The sequence below is a fragment of the Columba livia genome, chromosome 3 (assembly GCF_036013475.1).
Source record: "Columba livia isolate bColLiv1 breed racing homer chromosome 3, bColLiv1.pat.W.v2, whole genome shotgun sequence".
Taxonomy (NCBI): domain Eukaryota; kingdom Metazoa; phylum Chordata; class Aves; order Columbiformes; family Columbidae; genus Columba; species Columba livia.
Genome location: NC_088604.1, coordinates 121,613,215 through 121,637,397, shown reverse-complemented (window position 1 = coordinate 121,637,397; position 24,183 = coordinate 121,613,215). Strand labels below are relative to the sequence as shown.

General features: G+C 49.3%; 1 protein-coding gene across 16 annotated transcripts in view; it reads left to right on the top strand.

Annotated features, from left to right (window-relative positions):
- CFAP61 (cilia and flagella associated protein 61) overlaps nt 1–24,183 on the top strand; it is a 106,039-nt gene that overhangs the window by 9,900 nt on the left and 71,956 nt on the right. For all 16 annotated transcript variants that reach the window (XR_010471831.1, XR_010471830.1, XR_010471827.1 and 13 more), the window contains 10 exons: nt 2,678–2,795; nt 4,731–4,881; nt 9,050–9,141; nt 9,919–10,091; nt 11,661–11,700; nt 12,745–12,884; nt 16,274–16,400; nt 17,194–17,271; nt 17,809–18,015; nt 20,104–20,238. Coding sequence is in view for 9 of the 16 variants with exons in the window: in XM_065059458.1 (XP_064915530.1) it covers nt 2,678–2,795; nt 4,731–4,881; nt 9,050–9,141; nt 9,919–10,091; nt 11,661–11,700; nt 12,745–12,884; nt 16,274–16,400; nt 17,194–17,271; nt 17,809–18,015; nt 20,104–20,238 (1,261 nt within the window). In the remaining 7 variants the exon portion in view is untranslated. The remainder of the gene's footprint in view (nt 1–2,677; nt 2,796–4,730; nt 4,882–9,049; nt 9,142–9,918; nt 10,092–11,660; nt 11,701–12,744; nt 12,885–16,273; nt 16,401–17,193; nt 17,272–17,808; nt 18,016–20,103; nt 20,239–24,183) is intronic.

Here is a 24,183-nt window from a genome sequence, read left to right as displayed (position 1 = left end):
GGGAGACAGAGGGCCGTCCCCGCGGGAGGGCGGTGGCGGTGTGGGGTGACGGATACACACCCCGAGGTCGGGGCACACGGGAGGACCGAGCCCGCAGCGCCCCGGCCCCGCAGCGCACCGCCCGCGGCCGGGAGCTGCGCGGAGCCGCCAGGGGGCAGCAGAGCCCCGCGGCGGGAGGCAGCGGGCTGGGGCAGCGGCGGGCCCGGCGGTCAGCGGGCCGTGTCCGGGCGGTCCGTGTCCGGGCGGTCCGGGTGCGGTTGCAGCCCGTGGCTCGCACGGAGCCCGCGGGGTTGCTGTCAGTTCAGCGGGCACGCGTGTCTCCTGTGTCTGAAGGCCGTTGTTCTCGTGATTTGGCCTTTATGCCGTGGGGCTCGTCTGTCTCCTTGTGGGTGGTCACAGGGGAGCAGGTTCCGTGGCACAACAGGAGTTCTTAACCGTCGGCTACTCAGTCGTTCCCTCTGACAGCCCCGCTCAGCCCCGCTTTAGTTGCAGCATTGTTGGTTGGACCACTTACATGTTTCAGATAGATAGATAAAAAGGCAGTGTCGTTTCAAGGAGTTCCATGTTAGAGCTGGTTTGCTGTTGGCCTTCGTGCCTCAACTGCGACACTGTTAAATTCTTCAGTCTATTGGTAAAGCATTGAAGCTTCTTTTTAAGGCTTATATTGATCCTGGTTGAGAATTAACTTTTATTTTAAGTGGTTCAATGGGGGTTAGTTTGTGTCCGTTTAAGTAAACCCCAGTGCAGTATGCGGCCAGTGTGACACAGCCTGACTGCGCTGAGCTCAGCAGCACATAAACCTCAGTGCAGTACGTGGCCAGTGTCCCGCGGGCTGGCTGTGCTGAGCTCCAGCAGGTAAACCCCAGTGCAGTGTGTGGCCAGTGTCCCGTGGGCTGGCTGTGCTGAGCTCCAGCAGGTAAACCCCAGTGCAGTACGTGGCCAGTGTCCCGCGGGCTGGCTGTGCTGAGCTCCAGCAGGTAAACCCCAGTGCAGTATGTGGCCAGTGTCCCGCGGGCTGGCTGTGCTGAGCTCCAGCAGGTAAACCCCAGTGCAGTGTGTGGCCAGTGTCCCACGGGCTGGCTGCGCTGAGCTCCAGCAGGTAAACCCCAGTGCAGTACGTGGCCAGTGTCCCGCGGGCTGGCTGTGCTGAGCTCCAGCAGGTAAACCCCAGTGCAGTGTGTGGCCAGTGTCCCGCGGGCTGGCTGTGCTGAGCTCCAGCAGGTAAACCCCAGTGCAGTGTGTGGCCAGTGTCCCGCGGGCTGGCTGCGCTGAGCTCCAGCAGGTAAACCCCAGTGCAGTATGTGGCCGGTGTCCCGCGGGCTGGCTGTGCTGAGCTCCAGCAGGTAAACCCCAGTGCAGTGTGTGGCCAGTGTCCCGCGGGCTGGCTGTGCTGAGCTCCAGCAGGTAAACCCCAGTGCAGTATGTGGCCGGTGTCCCGCGGGCTGGCTGTGCTGAGCTCCAGCAGGTAAACCCCAGTGCAGTACGTGGCCGGTGTCCCGCGGGCTGGCTGCGCTGAGCTCCAGCAGGTAAACCCCAGTGCAGTATGTGGCCAGTGTCCCGTGGGCTGGCTGTGCTGAGCTCCAGCAGGTAAACCCCAGTGCAGTGTGTGGCCGGTGTCCCGCGGGCTGGCTGCGCTGAGCTCCAGCAGGTAAACCCCAGTGCAGTGTGTGGCCAGTGTCCCGCGGGCTGGCTGCACTGAGCTCCAGCAGGTAAACCCCAGTGCAGTACGTGGCCAGTGTCCCGTGGGCTGGCTGCGCTGAGCTCCAGCAGGTAAACCCCAGTGCAGTATGTGGCCAGTGTCCCGCGGGCTGGCTGTGCTGAGCTCCAGCAGGTAAACCCCAGTGCAGTGTGTGGCCAGTGTCCCGCGGGCTGGCTGCGCTGAGCTCCAGCAGGTAAACCCCAGTGCAGTACGTGGCCAGTGTCCCGCGGGCTGGCTGCGCTGAGCTCCAGCAGGTAAACCCCAGTGCAGTACGTGGCCGGTGTCCCGCGGGCTGGCTGCGCTGAGCTCCAGCAGGTAAACCCCAGTGCAGTACGTGGCCAGTGTCCTGTGGGCTGGCTGCGCTCAGCTCGGCAGCGCGGGGCAGCGGAGCCCCAGAGCGGCGGTTCCAGCTCTGCAGAAAGCCTTTGGGAGGCACAGGGGGAGAATAATTGCACTTTGGCCTTTGTATCTTTGTCAGTAGTGGCGCATTAACTTGACTTCACAAAGGCGTAATGGCTCTGTGTGTGCCAGGTGACTCCTGCACCGCTGTGTGTAATAACAGCCATCTAGCCGATACTCTGCACTGTTTCTCCCATACAGGAAGGCACTCTTTTTTTAAGAACCGATTTTCTAAATTGCACTGGTGCAGCTTTTCAAGATCTCTGCCAACTCTAACCAGCTGATGGTTTGAGTCACTGAAAGTAACTATTGTCAACGCGGCTGAAAGCCCAGGTGCACCCAGCCCGGGTGCTGCGGGCGGGACTGTCAGCGGGCTGACAAGCACCTCCGCTGGGCTCCCGGGCCCTGGGGGGCTTTGCTGGCCGCTGGACGTGTCCAGCCTGTAGCTACACATTTGTGGGTGGAGGCTTTGGATCGGGTATTTGCAATGCTTGTCCATACGCTAACAGAGTAGAACAGAAGCAATCAACAGCTATTAATAGTGGATCTTTAGGATATGACCTGATCTGTTTTTTGTAGGTTGGAAGATTATGATGATCTCACACAAATCTGGACCCTGAAAGAAACCTGTAGTAAATATTTCCTTGCTAATCTCATCGAGTGTCAAGATGCAGAACATCAGACCGTTGTTTGTGAGGTCAGTGTGCTGTAAGCTCCGGGTTCGTGGAGTCTCGGTGTTAGTGATGTCAGATGTGAGTCCCGCTCACGCTGCAGCTCCATGAATACAAACCAGGCTCAGTTTTGGAAGGCGGGGGTAAGGATGTGCGCGCTCGCGGTGCCAGCTGCCGCGGCCGGTGCGTGCCTTTTTGGGACTGCTATCTCCTGCTAAGCAAACGAAGCAGCAATTCCTAGTAATTGTGTAGATTCTTTTCAAGTAACTGGAAGTGACTTGAAGAAACCACATTGCCATTTTGGATATTTGCATCACAGATGACCAGTTTTCACTCTTGGTGAAAATTAATACTGCGTGTGAAAACTAACAGCCAGTAACACTTCCTCAGTTAAAAACGCTATAGGCATTTTCCATCTTTTGGCTCAGGCAGTCAGGCTTTTGCTGAATTGAAGACAGAAAACCAGGAATTAATTTAAAGAAGAAAGAAGTGGCAACAGTTATCCTGCTGAAAATTCCTGTTAATATTTTCATGCATTAGTAATTCTGCATGGTGTAATTCTGCTTCGTAAGCTGATAGGCAACATAACCTACTTAATTCCAGAAGTCTGCTTTCTGTAGCAAATGATTTTATGAAACCTTAACATGTAATCACTACCATTGGAAGCCAAATGGGAAACAATAAAGCATTAGTGTAATAGCACATTACAAATGGCTATCTTTATAAATAATACATTTCAATTGTACATTTTATAGCTCAATGTGGTACCAGCAAAAGGTGCTTGAGGCCCTCACGGTTTATACTTGCCGCTGCTGCTGCAGATTGGAAAGACGCCTCCATGCGAACCAAGATAGGAGCCAATTTTCCCTGCAGAGAGTGAAGCTGGCAGCCTCTTGTTGCACATATGGTAGATGGATTGGTTAATCAGCCTCTGCTGAGCCTTGGGCCTAAAATTACATAGCGGCCAGACAACTGCAGCGCCCCAGCTTTTGTTCGGTTACGCAAACAAGGCAAACAAACAATCACTTGTTGTTCGAGGGGAGAAAAATCAAACTTTGTATTTTTTTCTGTTTATGGGAGTGCTGATGGCCTGATAAAACAGCTACCCAAATCCAGCCACGGAGATTTCATTATGTGTGAAGAGGAGGTTTTCATTATTTGTATTAAGGAGAGAACCTATTGCGATTATGTGTGTTCCACTAGAAAGTTGCATACAGTGCTAGAGCTTCCTTCTTCTAGGCTCATCTCGGCTTACACCAGAACAGCTTTCTGGAAACCGTCCGGAATCACCAGCCGCAGCAAAGTGCCGTTTCAGCGCTGCAGCGAGCTGGTCGTTTTCACACTTGCCAGGACTGGTGGTTGTTGTTTAACGCTAGCTCTTAGGGTTTGGTTTTTTAACTTGAAAATATGTAGCATTTATAATTGCTGCAAATAATATATGCCATATACAGTGTTAGATACTGTTTAGATACGATATAATTGCATTCTTGAATTTAATCATTTTCATAGGAAAATAAAACATGCTTTTTGGTTTGAGCACAACTTTATTTACGAAGCAGTAATGGTTCAGCTGGTGTGGCCAGCTAAACCCAGGCTTTACTGTAGCTGCATTCGAAGTTAAAGAAAAAATATACCTTTTTGAGAGATATAGTCAAAAGGTATGTTTTTTATTTACTGTAAGAAATGTTTTATTGGAACAATATGTCATTACTTGTTCCATATATATATAATCCTAATGCTCTCAGAGGTTATAGCTAACAAAGTAATTGTGGAAGTCCTAATACACACAAGGAAAAAAAAGCGTCTTTTGCTGCAATAGTTCCTTTATGTTTTTCTATTTTGCACAGCCAGAGATGGAGCACCAGCCTTTACATTCCAGCGACTGTTTGTTCGGGTTTTGTCCTGACCTAAAACCACGTGCTCAAGTGTTACACGCATGTGACGTTGCTCTTCTGTTGCAGGACGGTGGCGCTGCGGTGGGATTCATGAGCCTGTGCTCGCAAGTGAACGTTTCCCTGTTTCAAGAGTGCTTTGACCTGGGGCCTTTTCACGGCCTCTGTAAACCGCATCCTGGCGTTCTCGAGATGCCGCAAGAGCCGAGCATTCAGGAAGGTACTTGTTTTCTCAAATGCCGGATACATTCAAGATGCATTTATTTCTAGCCTCTGATAGGTTTTGCAAAAGGTTGGAAGAGGATGTAGGTTTACTAGCAAGAAAACAAACCAAGGTATCTGTTTTGGAGCTGGTTGTCTGATTCAGGACACAAATTCTGCCTCGGCAGTGACTGCTGTTTGTGGGAGCTGGTCTATGCCAGGCTCGGGATAAACCTCGGTTTCAAGTTTCAGAAAGCTAAAGCATCAGGTGTATTTTATATCAATTAGCTACAGTTGTACTATTGATTGAAGACTTCAGTTTGAAATTTGGTTCTAAAGTCCGATAGCTAAGCAGCTGATTAACTGTGCCTGTTATGTTGTCCCATTGACATGCGCCATTTCCTTGCGGTCCAGCTTCTGCTCTCCTTGCTCGTTGTTTGCAGTCCTCTAGGTTACAAGAATCTGCAAGATAAGGACTGTCTCTTTATTTTTATATCGGGCACGATACACCACCACATTTAGCAGCTACCTTACTGCAGATGATAAACACCATTAACATGAATGTCACCTGTTTGTAGAACAGAAGTGTCATGTAAATGATCTGCAGTGTCACCTTTATTTTTCAGTGTCAAAGGGCATTTTGTGCAAAAGGGCAACATCTTGCTATCTACTAATTATCAGTAATAGAATGAAAGGAAACACCATTAGGTGGTTGTGTATCTGCTTGTCTAAACACAAAGCAGCAGGCAGAAAAGGCAACGAGGGAGCTGCGGAGCAGCCGCCAGCTGGGGTCTCAGCGCCGTGTCCGTGGAGCTCTAGCTGCTCCCGTGGACTCGTCCTCCTTGTAAGGAAGAGATGAAGGAAGCTGTCTCCTCCCGCGTCGTTCTGTGCTCCTGGAGCTTCAGGAGGATGATTTCAAAACAGGTGACAGACACGTAGAAACACAAATGAGACTGAGGGAGGAAGAAAGATGGCTCAGGATAGTCTGTTCTGGGACGCAGGCCGGGCGGCCCCTGTTTGGCAGGGGCTTGGACGCGGTGACCTCCAGCGGTCTCTTCAACCGGAGCCGTTTGTGGCTGTCCCCTGGTGCTGGCGAAGGCCTCGGCCGCGGCGGCGCGCTCGCCTTGGAGCTGCGGCAGAGCCCGTGCCGCTGGGCCCCGGGCAGTGTGCTGGTAGGGGCTGTAGCAGGACAGCTTTTACACTTCTTTCTTGACATTTAGGAAATCTGTGAGACTTTGTAAACGTTCATGCTAAGTAGCATAAACAACCGTTCTGTCCAGTTTGTTAGATAACTGTGGTCAATCTACCATCTGAGTGCTTTTCAGAAATTCATTAAGCACCTTGATTAGTGGTCTCATGCGTTCATCTCGTTTTTACTTTCCACTTAAAAGCTATGTTACTTTCGAGGGTTGATACTGATTTAGTTTGCAGTGCTGTGTGTCTCCTTGAAGTAAGATTTTTAGTAGTAGTGGTATCCTTGTGTTCGGAATGGTAAGGGGCAGCTTTGGGGAGCGAGCACCATTTGCAGACTGTTCCAGATAGCCGAGCGCAGGTCGCTGACGGTCTCACCGATACACGCCTGGGAAGGAGCTTGAGTATCGTACGTGGAGAGCATGGCTGGTGCTGTTCTTACAGAGACAGAGCCAGGAGAAAATGAGCAGAAATTAGAGTAGCTCAGTAATATTAATTCTATTGTCACTGAAGAATAATTAAAACTATTGTTGTAGCTTTGCATATTTTAGAAGTGCCGGTTGTCCTGAAACATCATAACTTGTTGTTTATATCTGCCTGGTATGGCCAAAAAGGGAGAAAAATGAAACTAAAGGCTGTAGTGGTTGAATTTCAGAGAAAGGAAAAAAAAAGGAAAAGAAAAAATCCCAAATATATACTATTATTAGTCTAATTTCTAATACCAATTCAGTAAGGCATTAGCTGGTCGCAGTTACAGGAGTCTGCTGTGGTTTATCGAGAAGATATGCACTGTGTAACAGCTGGTTACACATTAGACCTGTGACTATGGCCAGAAAGTCCATGTTTCTCAGAAAGCTGGAAGGAATAGCCCTTTCCCTCTGCGTGGTTTGGGTTCCGTTGCTGAGGGAGGTGTGTCTCAGAACTCACGTCCCTGTTCGTTCGTTCAGACTTGGGGAAAAGCAGTGATGCTTGCGTTTGGTTGGTTGGGGTTTTTCTGTTAAGAAAGGAAAGAAAAAAGCCCGCTATTTTAATGAATGTACTGCAAAATAACCTGGACCAACTCATAAGCCAGATTCCCATCCTCTTTGGCTTTTTCATTTTATTAAAAATGTCATTTGAGAAGGGAATTCTCTTTTTCGGTAAATGTAGAGCCCATGTAAGAGTTGCATCCTGGTAGTCCATTGTTGAGCCTTTCCAATACAAGGGCTAACCTGTGTCCTTGGAACATACCATGGTGCCGGTCGCACATAGTTTGTGTTTGACTGTTGCCTAGCGTGTGCGTGGCTGTACGAGCGCCGTTCTAACAGCTGCCCTGTTGCTGCAGGCTGCGGCACTGGAAGCGTGCTGCCCGCTGTCGCTGCTGTGACAGAGGGGGTGGGCGTTCCGGCAGTGCATTTGAGCGCTGCGAACTTCAAATGCGGGCTGTGCTCCTGCCTGGAACGATGTTACATTCCGTGCTAAAAACCAGACAAAACACGGAACCAACCAAACCAAAAACACCGCAAAAGACCAAAACCATGTTAAGGGTATTTTTTCAGGCTCTTTAGCTTGTGAGCAGAGACCACAGGTTGGTATTATTTTTCCTTTCAAAATGTAATACTGAATAATAATGAAAGAGTGTAAAAAATGTCTATTTAACACAATATTGATATGCCACTTAGGTTTTGGGGTAATTACAGTAATTTGGTTGTTGCTCTGTGGTGTCACGAATTAGCGGCTAGAAAACGTTGTGGTGCGGTGGGAGTGATTGAAGGGCTTTTCACGTGAGCTGGCTGTTGATCCGCTGGCTGCTGCCTCTGCTAACAACCCAGCAGCCGCTCAATTACTTGCATTTTCTTTGCGTTCGTGTTCCTTACTTCCTTTAGTGCCGCGGTGTTTCTGTTCTTGCCAGTGGCTGGTGTACAGCATGTATGGAAACAGCGGTGCGGCTCCATTTGACGGGAGCGGAGGGTGGAGCCATCGAGGGGCTTCGTTTTAGTAGAAAGTCAGAAACAACACATCAATATTTACATGACAACAAGAGGCTTGTATTAATTAACTTGTGACACCTGCAGGGCTGTTTATAATGAGAAATGTAGCTGGGTTAATCAGGACGACATTTGATCATTTCTGAGAAGTCTCACATCTGTGATACCCCTGGAGAACCGTGATTTGTAACCCCGGTGTTTCTGCTTGCCCTGCGCGTTGTGTCTGCGTTCTTTTCTGCTACCAGCAAAACACATTTTCAGATAAGAGTTTTGAAAATACTGTTGGCTAAATTACTTTAAACCTTTGGGGTATTTTGGTTTTAGTACAAACTCCTCTCTATGTGAAGCAATGCTTGTGTTGGCGAGGGCAGCTTAGGTGGGCTCCCCAAGGTAAGGTTCGGAGCGGGGGGTGAAGAGCTGTGTTGTGCTGGGTTTTCTGAAGGCTTTTTCCTCCTGGAGCTCAGGAGCTTCGACTTCCTTGTGTTACTGGAGCGTCAGGCGCAAGCGCGTCCTGACCCGATGTGTCCTCTGCAGCAGCCGTACCCACACTTCAGCGGTTTATTAGCTAGCGCCTATTTCAGGCTTTATCTTTAAATATAAAAGCAAACGGTGAACCTGTGCGTAAAACTAGGGAGGTGATGATTTAAGGAATGACAGAACTATGGAAGGTGTTCAGGGGCTGGAAATACAGCTGCCCTTTGCTTTTGGTTATTTGGAGTAATACACAGGATTCACTAATACTGCGATGTTTCTTTCCAAAGTTGATGATTAAAATAATTGTGGTCCACAACGTTAACTTGAAAAGCGACTTTTCTGCTGCATTATCAGCTGCTGTCTGGCTCTGAATACCCTCATCTCCAGTGGCTTTAAAGAGACTCGCCCACGCCGGTGCAGGTCAGGGGCGGCAGCGGCACCGGCGGGGCGGCAGCGGCCGCAGCCCGGCCTGGCACGCTCGGTGGTCGTTGCTGTGACTCTGAGGGTTCAGCGTGCGATTTTGAGCCTGACGCATTTGTTTTCTTTGTTACTCAGATGGAGATAAAAGCAATCAAGCAAGTCAAGAAACAGAGTGTGCTTCATCACAAACCTGTGCACATACTGGTGGTCAGGAGGCAGCTGTGCAGGTAATCCCACTGTACGCAGCACTGCTGATAACTTTGAAAGCTCATTTGAAGCAAAGCTTGACTGTGTTGCTGAGCTCAAGTCTGGTGCTGATGGAAAGCTACCCAAGCTGAAAAGCGGCAATAGAGCTTCGGTTTAGCCTGTAATTTGTAGAAGGTAAAGGGCACGTGTTCTGTTCTTTGCCGCTGAGGGAAGCTCGATGTGATAAAGGAGTTTTGCTATGAGGTGTGTCGGTGCAGCATCAATCAGCACAGGATCTATCCTGAGATACTCGGAAGGGCTACACCTGTCTCTGGTCTCTCAGTGCTGGATCAAAGCTGCTCTGCTTTTCTTCCCATTATTGTTTGTTTCCATTTCCACAGTATTCTATGCATTGATCCCATTTTCTTTAACATAGCATGTTTTTAATTTTCATATATTTTCAATAAGCATCTAGAAACACAATTTTTTTATATAGAAACATTTCTGAAAGAGAAATATTTTATCACCTCACAAAGGGATTCTAATGGTAACTATTAGTTTGTGAATATGTTGCTTTTCAGGAAGAATGTATGTATTTTTGAAGGCCGCTTTTATCTAGTGTTTCAGAAACAGGTAAATATTACATTAAAAATACTTCCTTGGGCTTCTGTATTTGTCAAAACGTGACAAGTAAAAAGTACATCCCTGTGTGTCTGCTCGGAGTGCTAAGAGAGAGGAACGATGCAGGACCTTTTAATTAAGACAGGGAAACGTTTTCTGAAGCGTTGTAAGTGACCACTTGTGTGTTGTTACTGCAGCGAGACGGAGCCGTCGGCGTTTCCCGTGCCGAGCTGCTGGCTGGTGGTGGCGGGGGCGCAGGTTCCGGAGCCGCAGCACCAGCAGAGCGGGGTGCTTGTCGTCCAGCGTGCGGAGGAGCGCCCAACGCTTTCTGCATCCGCGTGTTCTGTATCGATGAGAAGCATGAAACTAGGTGAGTATGGGTGAACAGCTACTGCGGTCCTGATCGTAATAACAACTTTCAATCTTATCTTTTTAGGACAAGTCTGAACGTGGCAGCACCTGCTGAAGTTCGGTTGGATTTCTTCTGACCTCTTTTTTTAAATTTCTCTTTTACCTCCACTAATACCTTACTGAAATTTTCCCCCTGCAGCTTCCCACCTTTGGTAGGACTGCGTGGACAAGAAGTTAAGGGTTCAGTTTTCTATGATAGTGTCCACTGCAGCAGGGGGAAGACACAGGGTTCTTATCTTAAAGCGCTGCTGCTGCTGAGCCTGAACTCGGCATCTTGTCCTGAAGGAGCTGCCGCGGACCCCGCGCAGCATGGACCCAGGAACAGTCCTGCTCAAGCGCAGGAGCGATTGCATCTGAGCCCTCGGGGACGTGCGTCACCCCACTGCATCTGCTCATGTTTCCATCTCTTAAATCTGGAGCTGTCATGTGGCTTGTTAGTGCATTGAAAGTGAAATGCAAAGGAACTAAATTGCTGCTTTATCTGCAGATACTTGATACCTTTTGAAGCCCCCTGAAAAATCTCCTACATCTGTTGTTGCGTTCCTTGCTGCCCAGAAGGCGCTGGATACCAGAGAATGGAGAACTACATTGCACTGGCGCTTTCCTTTCCCTCCTTTAGCTATCCTATTAACTGCTCATAATTCAGTATTGTATAGGTGAATATGTATAATAGCCCAATCCAGATCTGTATTCAGAGCTTTTTTTTTCAGGTTTCATTCAATCATAGGTATTTTAATTAGAAATTCTCTTTTCATTCGGTAATAATATTGGTGAAATAATTAAAGGGAACTTAATTACAGGTCTGGAGGGAGGAGAGGTCTTATCAGTATCTTGAAGAAATTCAGTACACATATGTATTACCTAAAAAGACATTTTGTAGCATTTGAGCATAACTCTTTGGGTCTAGAGCTCTTTGATATCCTTACTCACAGGAGAAACAGGATGAACCTTTTAGATTTCTCTTATCTTTTAAAACTCGAATGTCACATTTCCCTGTCACCATGGAAAACAGTGGAATTGCTCTGAACCAGTAGGTGAGAAGTGGAAAGGAGGAAAGTGCTCAAAAACAATTTCAGAGTATTGATGTTCTTGTTAGTCTGACAGAATGCGCTGGGCAGGTTTACCAAGTGCTTAGTGACGGGACTCTTGGCGCTGGATGAAAGCATCATGGACCGTAGCACCAGCTGCTGGTACCCTCGCTCCGGTTTGCTGTGTACCGGTGCTTCTCCAGCGGTCCGTGAGTGGCTTCTGAAAGTGGTGACGTCAAGAACACGAGGAATGTTCTGTTTCCTTTCAGTGAAGAGCCCAATGGCTTGATGTTATATCAGACATTCAGGTTTGTTCTTATTGATAATGATGCTTTAAACACCTGATGTGCAGCATGCAACATCTGCAGCTGATCCATGATGAACTAGCGGACTGTCTGATTAGCGCTGTGAATCAGTGTTGCACTTACGGGGTGTAAATATCAAAATGTGTAGGATGTCTGGTAGGCACTTTATTTAACCCTGTTTACTCTTGGTTGCAGATCACTGGATTTTTTGGAACATGTTTTCAAGCTTTTTCCGGTATGTCTAATTAAAGTTTTAAAGTGTGTGTATGTGTATGTGTAGGGGGGGATGGAGTATTTGGATACAATGGCGGTAAGTCAGTGGCTCCCAGGGGTGCGTGTGGCCAGTGGCCTGGGCTGAGTTAGCCCCAGCAGTAACTCCTCCTGGGCTGCTTTTGCACTTTGTGCTGTGTGCATAAGTCCTTGGTTTATGTTCCACGGGGACTCTTCTGAGATGCAGATTTAGAAAGCAAATGTTTCAAACTCCCTTAAAGTCATGTATAGATCCAGACTATATACCTAAATTAAAAATAAAATCATGGAAAATACATTGAAAGAGGTGGAGTTAAAGCCTAGAAAGCAGCAGTATTAAGGAAATCCCTAGTATTTACCTATAGCCTAAACAGTGGCACTGAAGGTGTGTGTTTATGGCAAGGTAACGTGCCAAGTTCCGGACACGCTGGCCATCAGCGCGCACACAAAGCCGCGTTCGTCGCGGCCGCCGCGCACGCAGGGCAGGTCGGTCTGTGCGGACGCACCGGCTGGCTGTTCGGGACTTTAGGATGTGCTGTTCTAGCTGATGCAGCCATTGGCTGCAAAGGTGCAGAAGATCCATACGTTGTCCTAAAATTTCACTTCAGAAGAGTAGTAAGGTAGAAAAAATGACCTTTTAAGGGAAAAGTGTTAGCCCTGAAGATGTAGGCATAGAGATAATGTTTCTGCTGGGCAATGGGACTAGGTGATCGTTGTAGGGCCCTTCCAACTGAAATATTCTATTGTACTGAAGAAAAAAAGATATGGAGCAGGGAGGAGGAGCGTGGAAAAAAAGACTATTAGGGAATATCAGGGTATTAAATAGGAAGTCTTTACCATGGGAGCTAAGATACCATTTCTGTGAGCCAGCAGCTCCTTTGTGCTGCCCAGGCATCCGTAGAGCGAGTGAACATACATTGTAAGATCTGCCTTCGGTTTGTTTCCTTTCTGTCCCCTCTAGTCAGAAGCTTTTGTGTAAAGCTTAGATTGAGATCACTAAGAGCCTTTATTGTCTGCAAATCTGTTTCAGGACAAAGACTTCTGTGTCATCCTTGTTCCACATAATGTACCGGAGTTCCACCTGATCCAGAGTTTTGTTCGGGTTGTCCCTTTCTGTACTTCCCAATGTGACCACGAGCTGTACGTGTTCCACCGCGCGGGACTGCTCAAGTGAGTCATGTGCCTCGTGACGACCAACGATGTACTCAGGGCTGGTTTATGGAACATGTAGTGCCCGCGTCAGCCAGCCCGGCAGCAGATCGGTGTGCCTGTGCTGCCTCAGGCCGCGCCGCTGTTCTGCGTGGCACGGCACAACGGTATCTCGGGCCGCAGCCAGCGTGGCTGGCTAGCGCAGGGCTGCGCCTGGCGCGGCGGGAGCGGAGCCAAGTCACCGAGGCTTGGGCAGCATTGCTGCCGCTGTCTTGCTTCCCGCTCTGGAGCGAACCCCAAGCCTGCTCAGATGTGTCTCCACACAGCACTGTACTAGGCGGTGTAGAAATAGCCTTATATTTTCAATGAGATAAAGGAGTTAGTGACATGATTTTTAATGAAACAAAAAATGATACAATTAAAAATACAAAAGCAAGCAGCTGCTGACTGCCAGCATTTATATATAGTTTCCTTTAAGTTAAAACAAGGTGCAATGAGCCGATTCATGTAAAACGTGTATGTACAGTACTACCTTAATGAAGACGGTGGCTGGGATGGAGCAGTGGCATCCTGAAGTCGGGCTGTTGCGGAGCAGGGCGGCACAGGAGCGAGCTGCAGCGACCGGCCCTCTGGCCGCGGGGCACGCTGTGCGACACCCGCACTGGAAAGCCTGCTGTAGCGGTAGTTCTGGAGACATGGTCTGGCTCTCTTCAGAGAAATGCAGTATTGCATTTCTGGAATGTGCAGAACACAGCAGTAACCTCATTGTTGAGTATCTAGTTGATACCATTTTTCTCTTTGTTTTTTTTGTGTTGAATCCGTTATTCTGTACCTTTCAATTTCTGCGATACTTTGAACACTCCTGTAGTCTGAAATAGTGGTGAACCAGGACACAAGCCCTCTCTTGCAATGACTTCTGTTAGGTGGTATGACTTTTCGAATGCTTTGTTTGTGTGACAGGCCTGTACTGGCCCAAACACCAAGCTTAAACTGTGGCACAGCTAGAGATTTTTTCTGTCTTCATGTAGCTAAATGCTGCCTGGTTTCAGAGAAATACTTGTGCTTTCATTGCGTACTCTGTCGCCTTTGACGGTGTACAAGTAGCTCACGCAGGAGCTGGCTGTGGGCCGGTGCGGGGGGACGGAGCTGGGCTCGTGTGCGCTGCGCGGGGGTCCGGCTGGATGCGGAGGAGCCGCCGCAGCCGTTCCGCTCATCTCGGCCGCAGCTGCCAGCAGTTCGCCAGTGGCGCTGCTGGTGATACATCCGCCTGCCGTTTGGGTCAAAATTAAACTTGTCATCAAGGTTTTTAAAAAACCCCTTACAATTCTGATTAAACTGCGTATTCCAAATGACACCAGGCCTTCCATGAAAAGGGAATAATTAGTGGCGTTTTCCAAACTCCCTGCAGCTACGCAGGAAAATAAGGAAAAATGGCCTTTCGTTGGGGTTCAGGATCAGAAAAGCTACGGGAAAAAACAGATGAAGCTTTTGGAAAGCTTCTGAAGGATGGAAAAACTCAGTGCACAGCAGCAGATGCTCGCTTAGATATAAAACCAAAATATGAAAAAGTAAAAGATCAATATATTGCACTTGCACCAAGGGCTTTCGAAAGGCATGAGAGTGAAAAGGAAGTCACAGAAAATGGACTAAAAGAAAAACAGGGGTAAGAAGATGAGAATATGAAGACATGAAAGGACAAAATCAGAAGAGGCCCAGGCACAAAATGAGATACTGATTAGTAAAGGTTGTAAAAGGAATGAGAAAAAGTGTTAAGTACACAAAAAGCAGGAGTGCAGCAAATGGAAGTGCAGGTCTGCTACTTAACAGTGAGCGGGGAAAAATAAGAGATGACAAGGCACAGCCTGAAATGCTTAATGGATACTTTCCCTCCATTTTCACTAAAAAGCATAATAATAATGGTGTCCTGGTCTCTGAGCAGTGAAAGGGGTTGGGCATCTCAAATGAGTTAATTCATTACTGGAAGAGAAACGAGCACGGACCTTGTGTTGTCCTGCTGTTCACACTCACGCCAGACCTGCTGGCTTTGCTTATTTTAAAAGGTTTCGGTGTGGTGCACGTTGTTTTCTTCGTACCGGCCCCGCAGTCCGCTGCCGGCAGGACGGCGCCGCGCGGCTAACCGCACCGGTCCCGCTCGCCTGGCCTGGCCGCGGGGCCAGCTGCCTGTGCGAGCGGCCGGTAAACGTGCACGCTGAGCTGGCGCCCGCTTCCTTCAGGTTCCTTTGTAGCTTTGTAATCAAACGTGCGCTTTTGAGCACTCAGATAATCGCGTTGAAAAGGATCAATGAGGTTGAGCTGTGAAACTTCCCATAACGGATCAGATATTTGGTTTGTTTAGGGTACTGGTGCTATGCATTAAAACTATATTGCACAAAATCAGTCTTGGTGTGACTGAGGCTGAAGAATAGCACATACAAGTTTAAATTGGAGACAATAACAATGGGAATGGGAATTTTACTCCATGAATAGCGAGGTTTTTTAAGTGTGTGTGAGGTAAGTTGGTCTTTGGAAGCTGAGGCGCGGTTCATGGCGTGGGCAGCACCGTGTAGGTCTGTGTTACGTGGGCCCGGTTTCACCGGGGAGCCGCGGTGCCTCCAGCCGGCGGCCTGGGAGAGCTCCTCAGCTGCTCTGCGGTGCCACCGCAGGACGTCTTTCCGTACTAGTGCTCGGAGAGGCGCTTTGTAACAGAGCGTGAACCAGCGGGGTGCCGGGGTGCTCCTGTCCGTGGCTGCACGCTGCTGCTTGTATGCATTGCACAGACGCTTTTACACCGTGACGTTGCTGTGGGATTGCTAATTGGCGATCATGTCTGTCAGAGGCGGTTTATGCGAGCTTATCCTCATGTATTACTGTTTGAAGAAGCAAGGCCTAACACAAATCTTAGCAATTTGTTCTTGTTGGAGCAATTGATGGTACTGCCTTTCTTTTGTACCATATCCAAGGATGACGGTTGCCTCTGCTTTATTTTTCCTCTCTCTTTTTTCTCTTCTTACTCTTTCACTGTTTCCGTTCTTTCTCTTTGCCCAGGTGTGTCAATGTGCGCTTACGGATTGTACCTTGATTTTAAAAGACTGTTTGCCTCCTCTGTCTGCTGGCTCTTGTTTGCGTGAAGATTAGGTGATGTCTGTGGTTAGAGCCGCTCGTTGCTTTGTGGGGCTGGGCTGTTGAGCAGCAGTTAAAGCAGCAGTCTCGAGGTGCCCTAAGTACATGGATTTTCACACAGTAAGCTAATATCTGCGTTTGGAACAATAGTCATATAGCAATCCATTTCAACTTGTAAAAGACGTGGTTGGTGCATGTGGAAGGCGTGTTGTCTTAAGCATGGGAATTGTAGTCTTTAATTTGTCACAGAGTGAACTTTCACACTCTCCCTCTCTTTTTCTTCTTTACAGGTCGTTTAATGTAAGAATGGCAACAACCAATGACGTACTTGGTGTCAAAATGCTCGTTAAAACCCTTAGCTTGAATGAAAACATATTGAATGACTTAGAGAGATTTAATCTGTTTCGCAGGGATCCGGTGAGTACTTGTTGCAAATACACTTATAAGAGGATGGATAGATACTGGGCAATACAAGCAGAATTGATCATGTTGCTCTCAGCTAGCATGCTGTATGTATATAGGTACTCAAGCCAGCATCAACAGTCGGTACGGGCTGTGTTCAGCCTGACCGAGGGTTCACGTGAGCCGTGGCTAAACCAGCTGCCTCTCTGGAGGGGCCAGACACAGGCTGGGTGCACTTTTGGTCGCCCCCAGCCCGCTTTGCGTTGCTGGTTTTTCTTGCGCGCACGTCTGGCCGTGTGATGAACACGTACTCGTGTTTCCTCGCATGGTGGGGCCTCCTCCTTCCCATGACGTGGCCAGACGTGAGCCCGTCACACAGTGGGCAGCATCGCCTTGCTGTTGTGTGAAGGAAAATGCTGCTTAGACAAAACAGCAAGCACTGTCCTTACCAGTCATACAGCTGCAGCCAAGTCCATACAACTGTGGATGAAGAATATATATTTTAATTAATATCCTTTACTAAGATCAGAAGTGAACGCAGGGCTAACGCAGTGGCTGTGGCTGTAGCACTCCTCCAGCAGCTGCATCCTGGCTGGAGCTGAGGGTTGCTCAAGGGTGCAGCCGTGTCCCTTGGTTAGACGTTACACCTTGAGTTCAGGAAGGGTGGTTAAAGTGGGACAGTGTGTAGAATGTGCGTTGGGAGGAAAGTATTTGACCTCTGATTGTGCAGTGAAATACACCGTTACAACTCAAAAGAAAGATTAGTAATGAAATAGGAAGTGTGCAATGTGTTGCTTTTGCCTTGCAGGATGGGACCCCAGTGCAGGCTTTCGTAGCAGAAGTTTTGGATCAAATAGTTGGTATTTCTGTTATTAGAGATGAAATGGTAAGTTCTGTTTCTGTGTTGTGTGAAAACTGTTCCACTTGGCCCCCAACACTAAAGGCCGAGCTTCATGCTTGCCGCTGTACACGTACCTGGCGGAAAGCACCTGTGTTTTGCCCCCTCGTTTCCGAAGTCAGTGAGCCGTTTTGCCGTGGATGCTGCAGAGTAGTCAGTTTGCTTGTGGGAGGACACTCTAGACTTCTCTGTCTTGAACTTGGCACAACAGTTGGGGTTTGTATTTGGTTTTTTCTGCCCCCTGCTCCATGAATGTCTGTTAACCTGTACAAGATACTGTTGTGAAAGGGTCAAGTGTACATTCCCTGTAAACAGAGGTGGGCGAAGTGCAAGAATACATTTTGATACAATAAAAAGATTTTGAAGGAAAATCTGTTCAGCCAGTGTGCCTTAACAGAGAGTAACTCTCTAAGGCACTCCATTTCAGTGCTTGGATTTAGTTCCTTAATTGATAGAAAGCACTTGCTAAAACATTGTTAATGTAGCTGTTTCATCACGGCTGAATTCCAAACTCTTACTTTCCAGGATACTGAGTATGTTCGATCACATTACAACATTGAAGATTTTATTAATTTCAATTTCTACCAGCAAGAGGAACATGGACATCTTTGCCACTTCGTCTTAAATCCTATATTTCATCATTATACAAAACACTTTCTAAAGGAGATTCTTCGCTTGGCCCACAAATCTTCTCTTTACTATCGTATTTATCCACAGCACGTGGAAGGCGAGGTAAGAAGAAAGTTATTTGTATTTTTAATACGAAATATTGTCATCTTTGCTCGCTTTATTTTTCTCTTTGCTTCTGCGAATGACTGTGAACAGAACAATGTTAAGAACACAGGTGGTTTATAGGAACTCCTGAGAAGTGATTTCCCTACTCTAGACTGTTCCATCAGTGGGACCTGGGCACCTCACTGTCATTGAAAACGTGATTTATGTTTCTGCAAGTGCCGCAGGAGGAACCATAAGAACCTAATGCTGTGTGAGAAAACCCGTTTCTGTGAAGAACGTCATTTGTGGAAGCAAAAGATTCTTTGAAAAACGCAGCCATCTAAAGCTGCTATCTGGCCCAGGCTAATGGTGGTGGCTCCTGCTGGCCCTGGGGAGCACACGGTGCATGGGGAGGGCATCTCACCCGTCCCTCACACCTGCCGGGCCGGGGAGCACACGGTGCATGGGGAGGGCGGCTCACCCGTCCCTCACACCTGCCGGGCTGGGGGAGCACACGGTGCATGGGGAGGGCGGCTCACCCGTCCCTCACACCTGCCGGGCCGGGGAGCACACGATGCATGGGGAGGGCGGCTCACCCGTCCCTCACACCTGCCGGGCTGGGGGAGCACACGGTGCATGGGGAGGGCGGCTCACCCGTCCCTCACACCTGCCGGGCCGGGGAGCACACGGTGCATGGGGAGGGCGGCTCACCCGTCCCTCACACCTGCCGGGCCGGGGAGCACACGGTGCATGGGGAGGGCGGCTCACCCGTCCCTCACACCTGCCGGGCTGGGGGAGCACACGGTGCATGGGGAGGGCGGCTCACCCGTCCCTCACACCTGCCGGGCCGGGTGAGCACACGGTGCATGGGGAGGGCGGCTCACCCGTCCCTCACACCTGCCGGGCCGGGGAGCACACGGTGCATGGGGAGGGCGGCTCACCCGTCCCTCACATCTGCCGGGCCGGGGAGCACATGGTGCATGGGGAGGGCGGCTCACCCGTCCCTCACACCTGCCGGCCGGGGTGAAGGAGCTGCCCTCCGCAGCCCTGCGCTCTGGCAGCGGCTCTGCACGGCCGGGTAGCGGGAGCAACCGAGGGGAATTTGTCCTCAGCAACTCGGGTGGCTCTGAAATCGCCGCCCTTTAAGCAGAGGGATTTTCGCAGGTCGGGCACAGGTACGTTTCCAGACGCGTGTTTGTTCTGCCTCTCCAGTGAGCGCTTTTGCAGAGTTTATTAAGTGTTCTCTTGAGGAACCGATGTCTTGTGTAGCATTAGCTTCTCAGATTCTTAAGAGGTACTTACAAAATGCAGTTTAATGGCAGTGGATGCAAAAGTTAAATGTTCCTGATAATTCCAGTTTGTTCTAATTCCAGCTTGTCATTGCTTTCTAAAAAGTGGTGAATGTGATATTTTACTCAGTTCTCAACATAGTAGCGTCAAGTTTTCTCAATGTTTGTAGATGGAGCGGTACTTCAGTGTAATTTAGTTTGCGTTAATGTTCATTCTCTATTTCCTGTAATTATCTTTTTTTAACTTTTATGTTGTAAATTATGACAGAGCCGGTCATGCAGTAGTAAATGGAATACTGCTATCTGTAATGAGCCGTGCTATTCTCATTAGGGTTTGTGTTCACTTCAGGTTTATGCCAGTTTATTAACATTTATCACTCGGATGAAATTGACATTTTAGTCGGTATAGAATTTCTATATAAATTCATAACCGTTCTCTGCCAAACAAGCAAAGGTTAGCAGTAAGCAGATAACATAGCTTAATGAGGTCAAATCAAGCTGATTCATGATCACTATGGAGAAAAATATCCTCCTGGGGAAAATACTTGTGCTGAAAAATCCCATAAACCAAACCACTTGTTTATCTGTCATTCCCACAGAGATAGTAATGTAATTACTCTCATAATTATCTTCATTAGTGTCAGGAATTATCTGCAATTCATTCCTCTGCTCTGAGTATGTTTGTTTATTTGCCGATTTCTCTCTCAGATTTAGCCAGCAGAGCTAAGAATTTGGTATCTGCGAAGCCATCCAGCAGACATCTGTGATGTGCCGTTCTGACATTCTCTCTGCTGAAATATAGATCGCTGTCTTTCAGTTTCAGAGTCCCCGGGCCCGTTCCCTGACATCTGCCCTTCATTACATGGTTCCCGTGCGACCGAGACGACAGATTGTCTATCCCCGGGCAGAGCTTGGCATCGGCGCTCCGTCGGAGCAGGTCTCCAGGGCTCAGGTGGGTACCGGGGGCGGCAGGCGGCGGGGGCGCCGTGCCAGCGCGGCGGGTTGGCAGATGGGCGGCATCGCCGTCCCGTGCTCATCGGCTGCTTCTTAATTACATCCACCATCGCGTCCGTGCCCACGCGGTCCCAGCGCTGCTCCTGGGCTTGGGTTTCAAGCGGCTACAAACAGCGGTCACCAAACCAGACCGTTTTTGTACTAAATGCTTACGTTTTAGCGGTGGTTTTTCATGACGTCGCTTTCAAGTTGCCAACGCGTTGTCGGTGCTCCGACCTGCTGTGTAGCCCTTCTTCCTGGTGAGTTTATTGAGGCTCAGGCTCTGCAGGTGGCAAAAGCATCGCTGTGCTTCAGACTGTTGCTGTAGAAATGACTTAAGTTGATTTGATTTTTCAGTCCTGAGTCAGGTTTCTTCCATGCACAAGATACCCCCAAAGAACACTTCAAAATATCAGAAATGATTTAACAGCACAGGAAAAAATTGCCTCTTAAAACTTCCTTTATTTAATAACTTGCACCTTATTTTGTCTTACATTTTTAAATAACTAAAATTTGATGTGAAGGTGGTTCCTCACAGGAGTAACTAGTGAAGCTGAAATATTAGGAAAACCACCGTTAGTGATAGATACTCTCAGTAGGTAGCTGTAATTTCCTAAAGAAACATAATTAGGGAGCTTTATGTCTGTCTACTAACTTCCAGTTGGCTGAGATGAGCTCCCATATAATATTTTTAGTGCTGTCCTTTTCAGTTAGTCAGTGATTTTTGGCACCCAGAACTCTTAATTAGGCAGCAGTTGGCAAAGCGGAACAGAACATGCTGAGGCCGCTGGCCGGGGTTCTGCTCTGAGCAGCCGTCCCTGGGTGTGCGGCCCTGCCTGGCTCTGCGGAACAAACTCACGGTGCTGTTCTTTAAACTGCTTCCTGTTCTGTCCTTAACATGCACTGTGGCTGTCGTGCTCATCTTAGCCTGGAAAATCGGGTTTCTGATGTTGGAGGGGTTTGCAGATCTGTTGGCTGCTCCATTCCCAGGTTCTTCCTGAGGATTCCTGAGCGCTGCGGGTGGTGAGATAATGGTTTAAAATCTCAAAGGTTTGATGAATTTCTATTTAATAAAATGTGCAAGATTTTCATTAACAAAGTTTTGCTGAAAAAAAATAACGAAGGCTAACCACTGTATAAGTATCCGTGCATATGCACCAGCATTAATTATAGATTTTGGACAGACTGTTCTACCAAACTTGACATCTGGAGTGGTAACTTGAGGATAAAGCAGGTCTGCTGCTGCCTGTGCTCTGCTGAAGCGCCAAGAATTTGAAACCATACACAGCTAAAGTGGCTGCGGGAGCGGGGGGAGCGAGGTGGCCTTTGGCGGCCGGGCGCTGGGAAGCTCCCCGGCCGGGGGGCGCGGCAAGGGGGCCCGGGCGCGCTGGGCAGGGCGGCACGCCGGCCCGCTCTGCTGCTTCAGAAGGGAAGGTCCAGCCCCATCGATAACGTTGCTCTTTCCTCTGAAATCCTGCAGCTAAGTTGCAAATAGAGCCAGGTATATTTTATAAAATTAATCAAATTGCAGTAAGCAGAAAGTGATTCTACTTCTACCTTTTTGTCGCGATCAAAAGGCCTGCTCAGGCACTCTGTGGACAGAAAGGCACAATCTGTGTTGCAAAGAGCAGAATATCCCACCAAGAAGTTGTATGTCATTGTATGGAAAGGCTGAGAATTGTCACCTTAAGAAATAGTGTGTGGCACATTTTGTTTGTAGCAGATGTTAGCAGGCTAGGAAGCGAGGTAACGGGGACATGACAAACCGCGGTGTAAGGAGAGCGGGAGAAAAGCGAAAGGCAGAGAAAGAGGCTGGAGTGGGGGCTGGCGGGAGGTTGTCTGGGGCAAGCGCCGCATGGCAGCGAGGAGGCGACGTCGGCTGTCGGCCGTGTGACCGTGGTTCCCAACAGGACGGGGCAGGGTCTGGTAGCGTCTGAAAGGCTTCAGGCAAGCAGGGAGCACCAATAGTTGAGACTGCTCCTCCTCTCTTTATCACACTTCTCTGTTCCAGCCCATCAAGCTGGTTTGAGCTGAGGGGGCTTTGCCTTCTCATACGAGCTGGCACTCCTTTCTGCCGTTAACCCGTGCCGCCTTGGTCCTGAAAGCTGATCTGCACCACGGATTGCGACAGTAAGCTGGCCGCCAGCTTTCAGGACCAAAGCTCTGCGGTTGTGTCGGGATCTCTTTTGGGTAAACTACAATACAAAGATTGTCAATGCAAGTCAGTTTCAGAAATGTAGGATTTTAATTTAACTGCCTGTCCTAATTAATTGCTTGAATATCACTTATGATGGATACTTTGATACCCACAAGATGCCCCTTGATATCTAGCCATCAACGTGTACTTCTCGTGTACAGCTCTTTCAGCTGCCTGCCTCTTGTTCCAGCCCTTTTTGAGCTCGCTCGCTCCTCCTCTCGCTGCGGGAGCGGCTTGGGGCTGTGCAGCTCAGCGTGCGGGGTGCGGGCAAGCGCTGCTTTGTGCCTGTCTATCTGTGTGGGCCGTTGGTGGCTCAGATCTGAGGGGGCACAGCGGCAGCCCCAGGGCTCCACCGCTTGCTGTGTCTGTAATACATTCAGCCTGCTTGTGAGCATGAAGAGATTCGCTCAGAAACATTGACCCCGTACGGATAACCCAACCAGGACCCACAAGGGCTCTTTCCCGTTTCCTTCCTCCAAAGCTAGAAGCGAGAGCAGCAGTCTAAATCAGAAAGCTTTGCCCTCGGCTGATCCCCATGCGCTGCCAGTCCAGATGGACCTTGGCTGCGCTGGAGCGGTGGTTTTCCTGCAGGGCTGGCTCGGTTGTTACAGACAGATGAGCCCCAGAGAAGTGGAGCCTGTGCTAACCTGTTCTCGCTGTCCCTCTGTCAGATCTCGGGTCTACTCTGTGCTGTGGAAGAAGGGGCAGCCCCCGTGTGCCGCCCCGCCGTGGGCAGCAGGACCTGGAGTTCGTGGTGGCCAGGAAAGCCAAGGTCCTCCTTGTGTAGGCTTTGGGAGAGCTAGATGTAAGGTAGAGAGATTTGCTCTCAAAATCCAGGAATCTATCATATACAAACAGGAATTACCGTTACCTGAACGGCTATTTAACTGCAGTTTTCCCACCACCCTGTTCTCCCTGTGTCCTTGGCTCAATATTGTTTCTAGTTGGAGCCAGGCTTTCGGTTTGTGGAGCCTCTCTGCTTATCCTTAAAATGACTGTGTCTCCGAACAGAGTTCAGGAGCTCTACCTGCTCCTCTTCTCTGCCCAGCCTTTTGATTAAAACTGGACATGGGTTTTTTAAGAAACCACAATTTTTTCACTGTCCATTAAACCACAACTCTGTGCTGCTTCAGCTCTGCATCAGGAGAGCTGTGAATCTTCATTTCCTGAAGGTCTGATGAACACAGTAATATCTTCCTATAACAGTCCCTAACGACAGAGTATGTTTTTTGCCGCACTCCTTGCGATGGCAGGTACATTTTGCTGCTGATTTTCAATGTCTGTAACTCTCCCGTGTTGCTGCTGAAGAGGTGTGGATGGATCAGGCGAGGGCTGGCCGAGAAGGCGCAGAGCGGGAGGCGTGGAGCTGCCGTGTCCCGCTGCAGCGCTCTGGCCTGGCACACGTGCTGGTGACCCTGCGAGGGCCCGGCCTCCGCGCCGCCTGTGCAGCGTGCGGCTCCGCGGCACGCTCGGGTCTGCTCAGCACCGCGCCGGGCCACATCTGCCGCGCTGCAGCACGCTCGGGTGTGCTCAGCACCGCGCCGGGCCACATCTGCCGCGCTGCGGCACGCTCGGGTCTGCTCAGCACCGCGCCGGGCCACATCTGCCGCGCTGCGGCACGCTCGGGTCTGCTCAGCACCGCGCCGGGCCACATCTGCCGCGCTGCAGCACGCTCGGGTGTGCTCAGCACCGCGCCGGGCCACATCT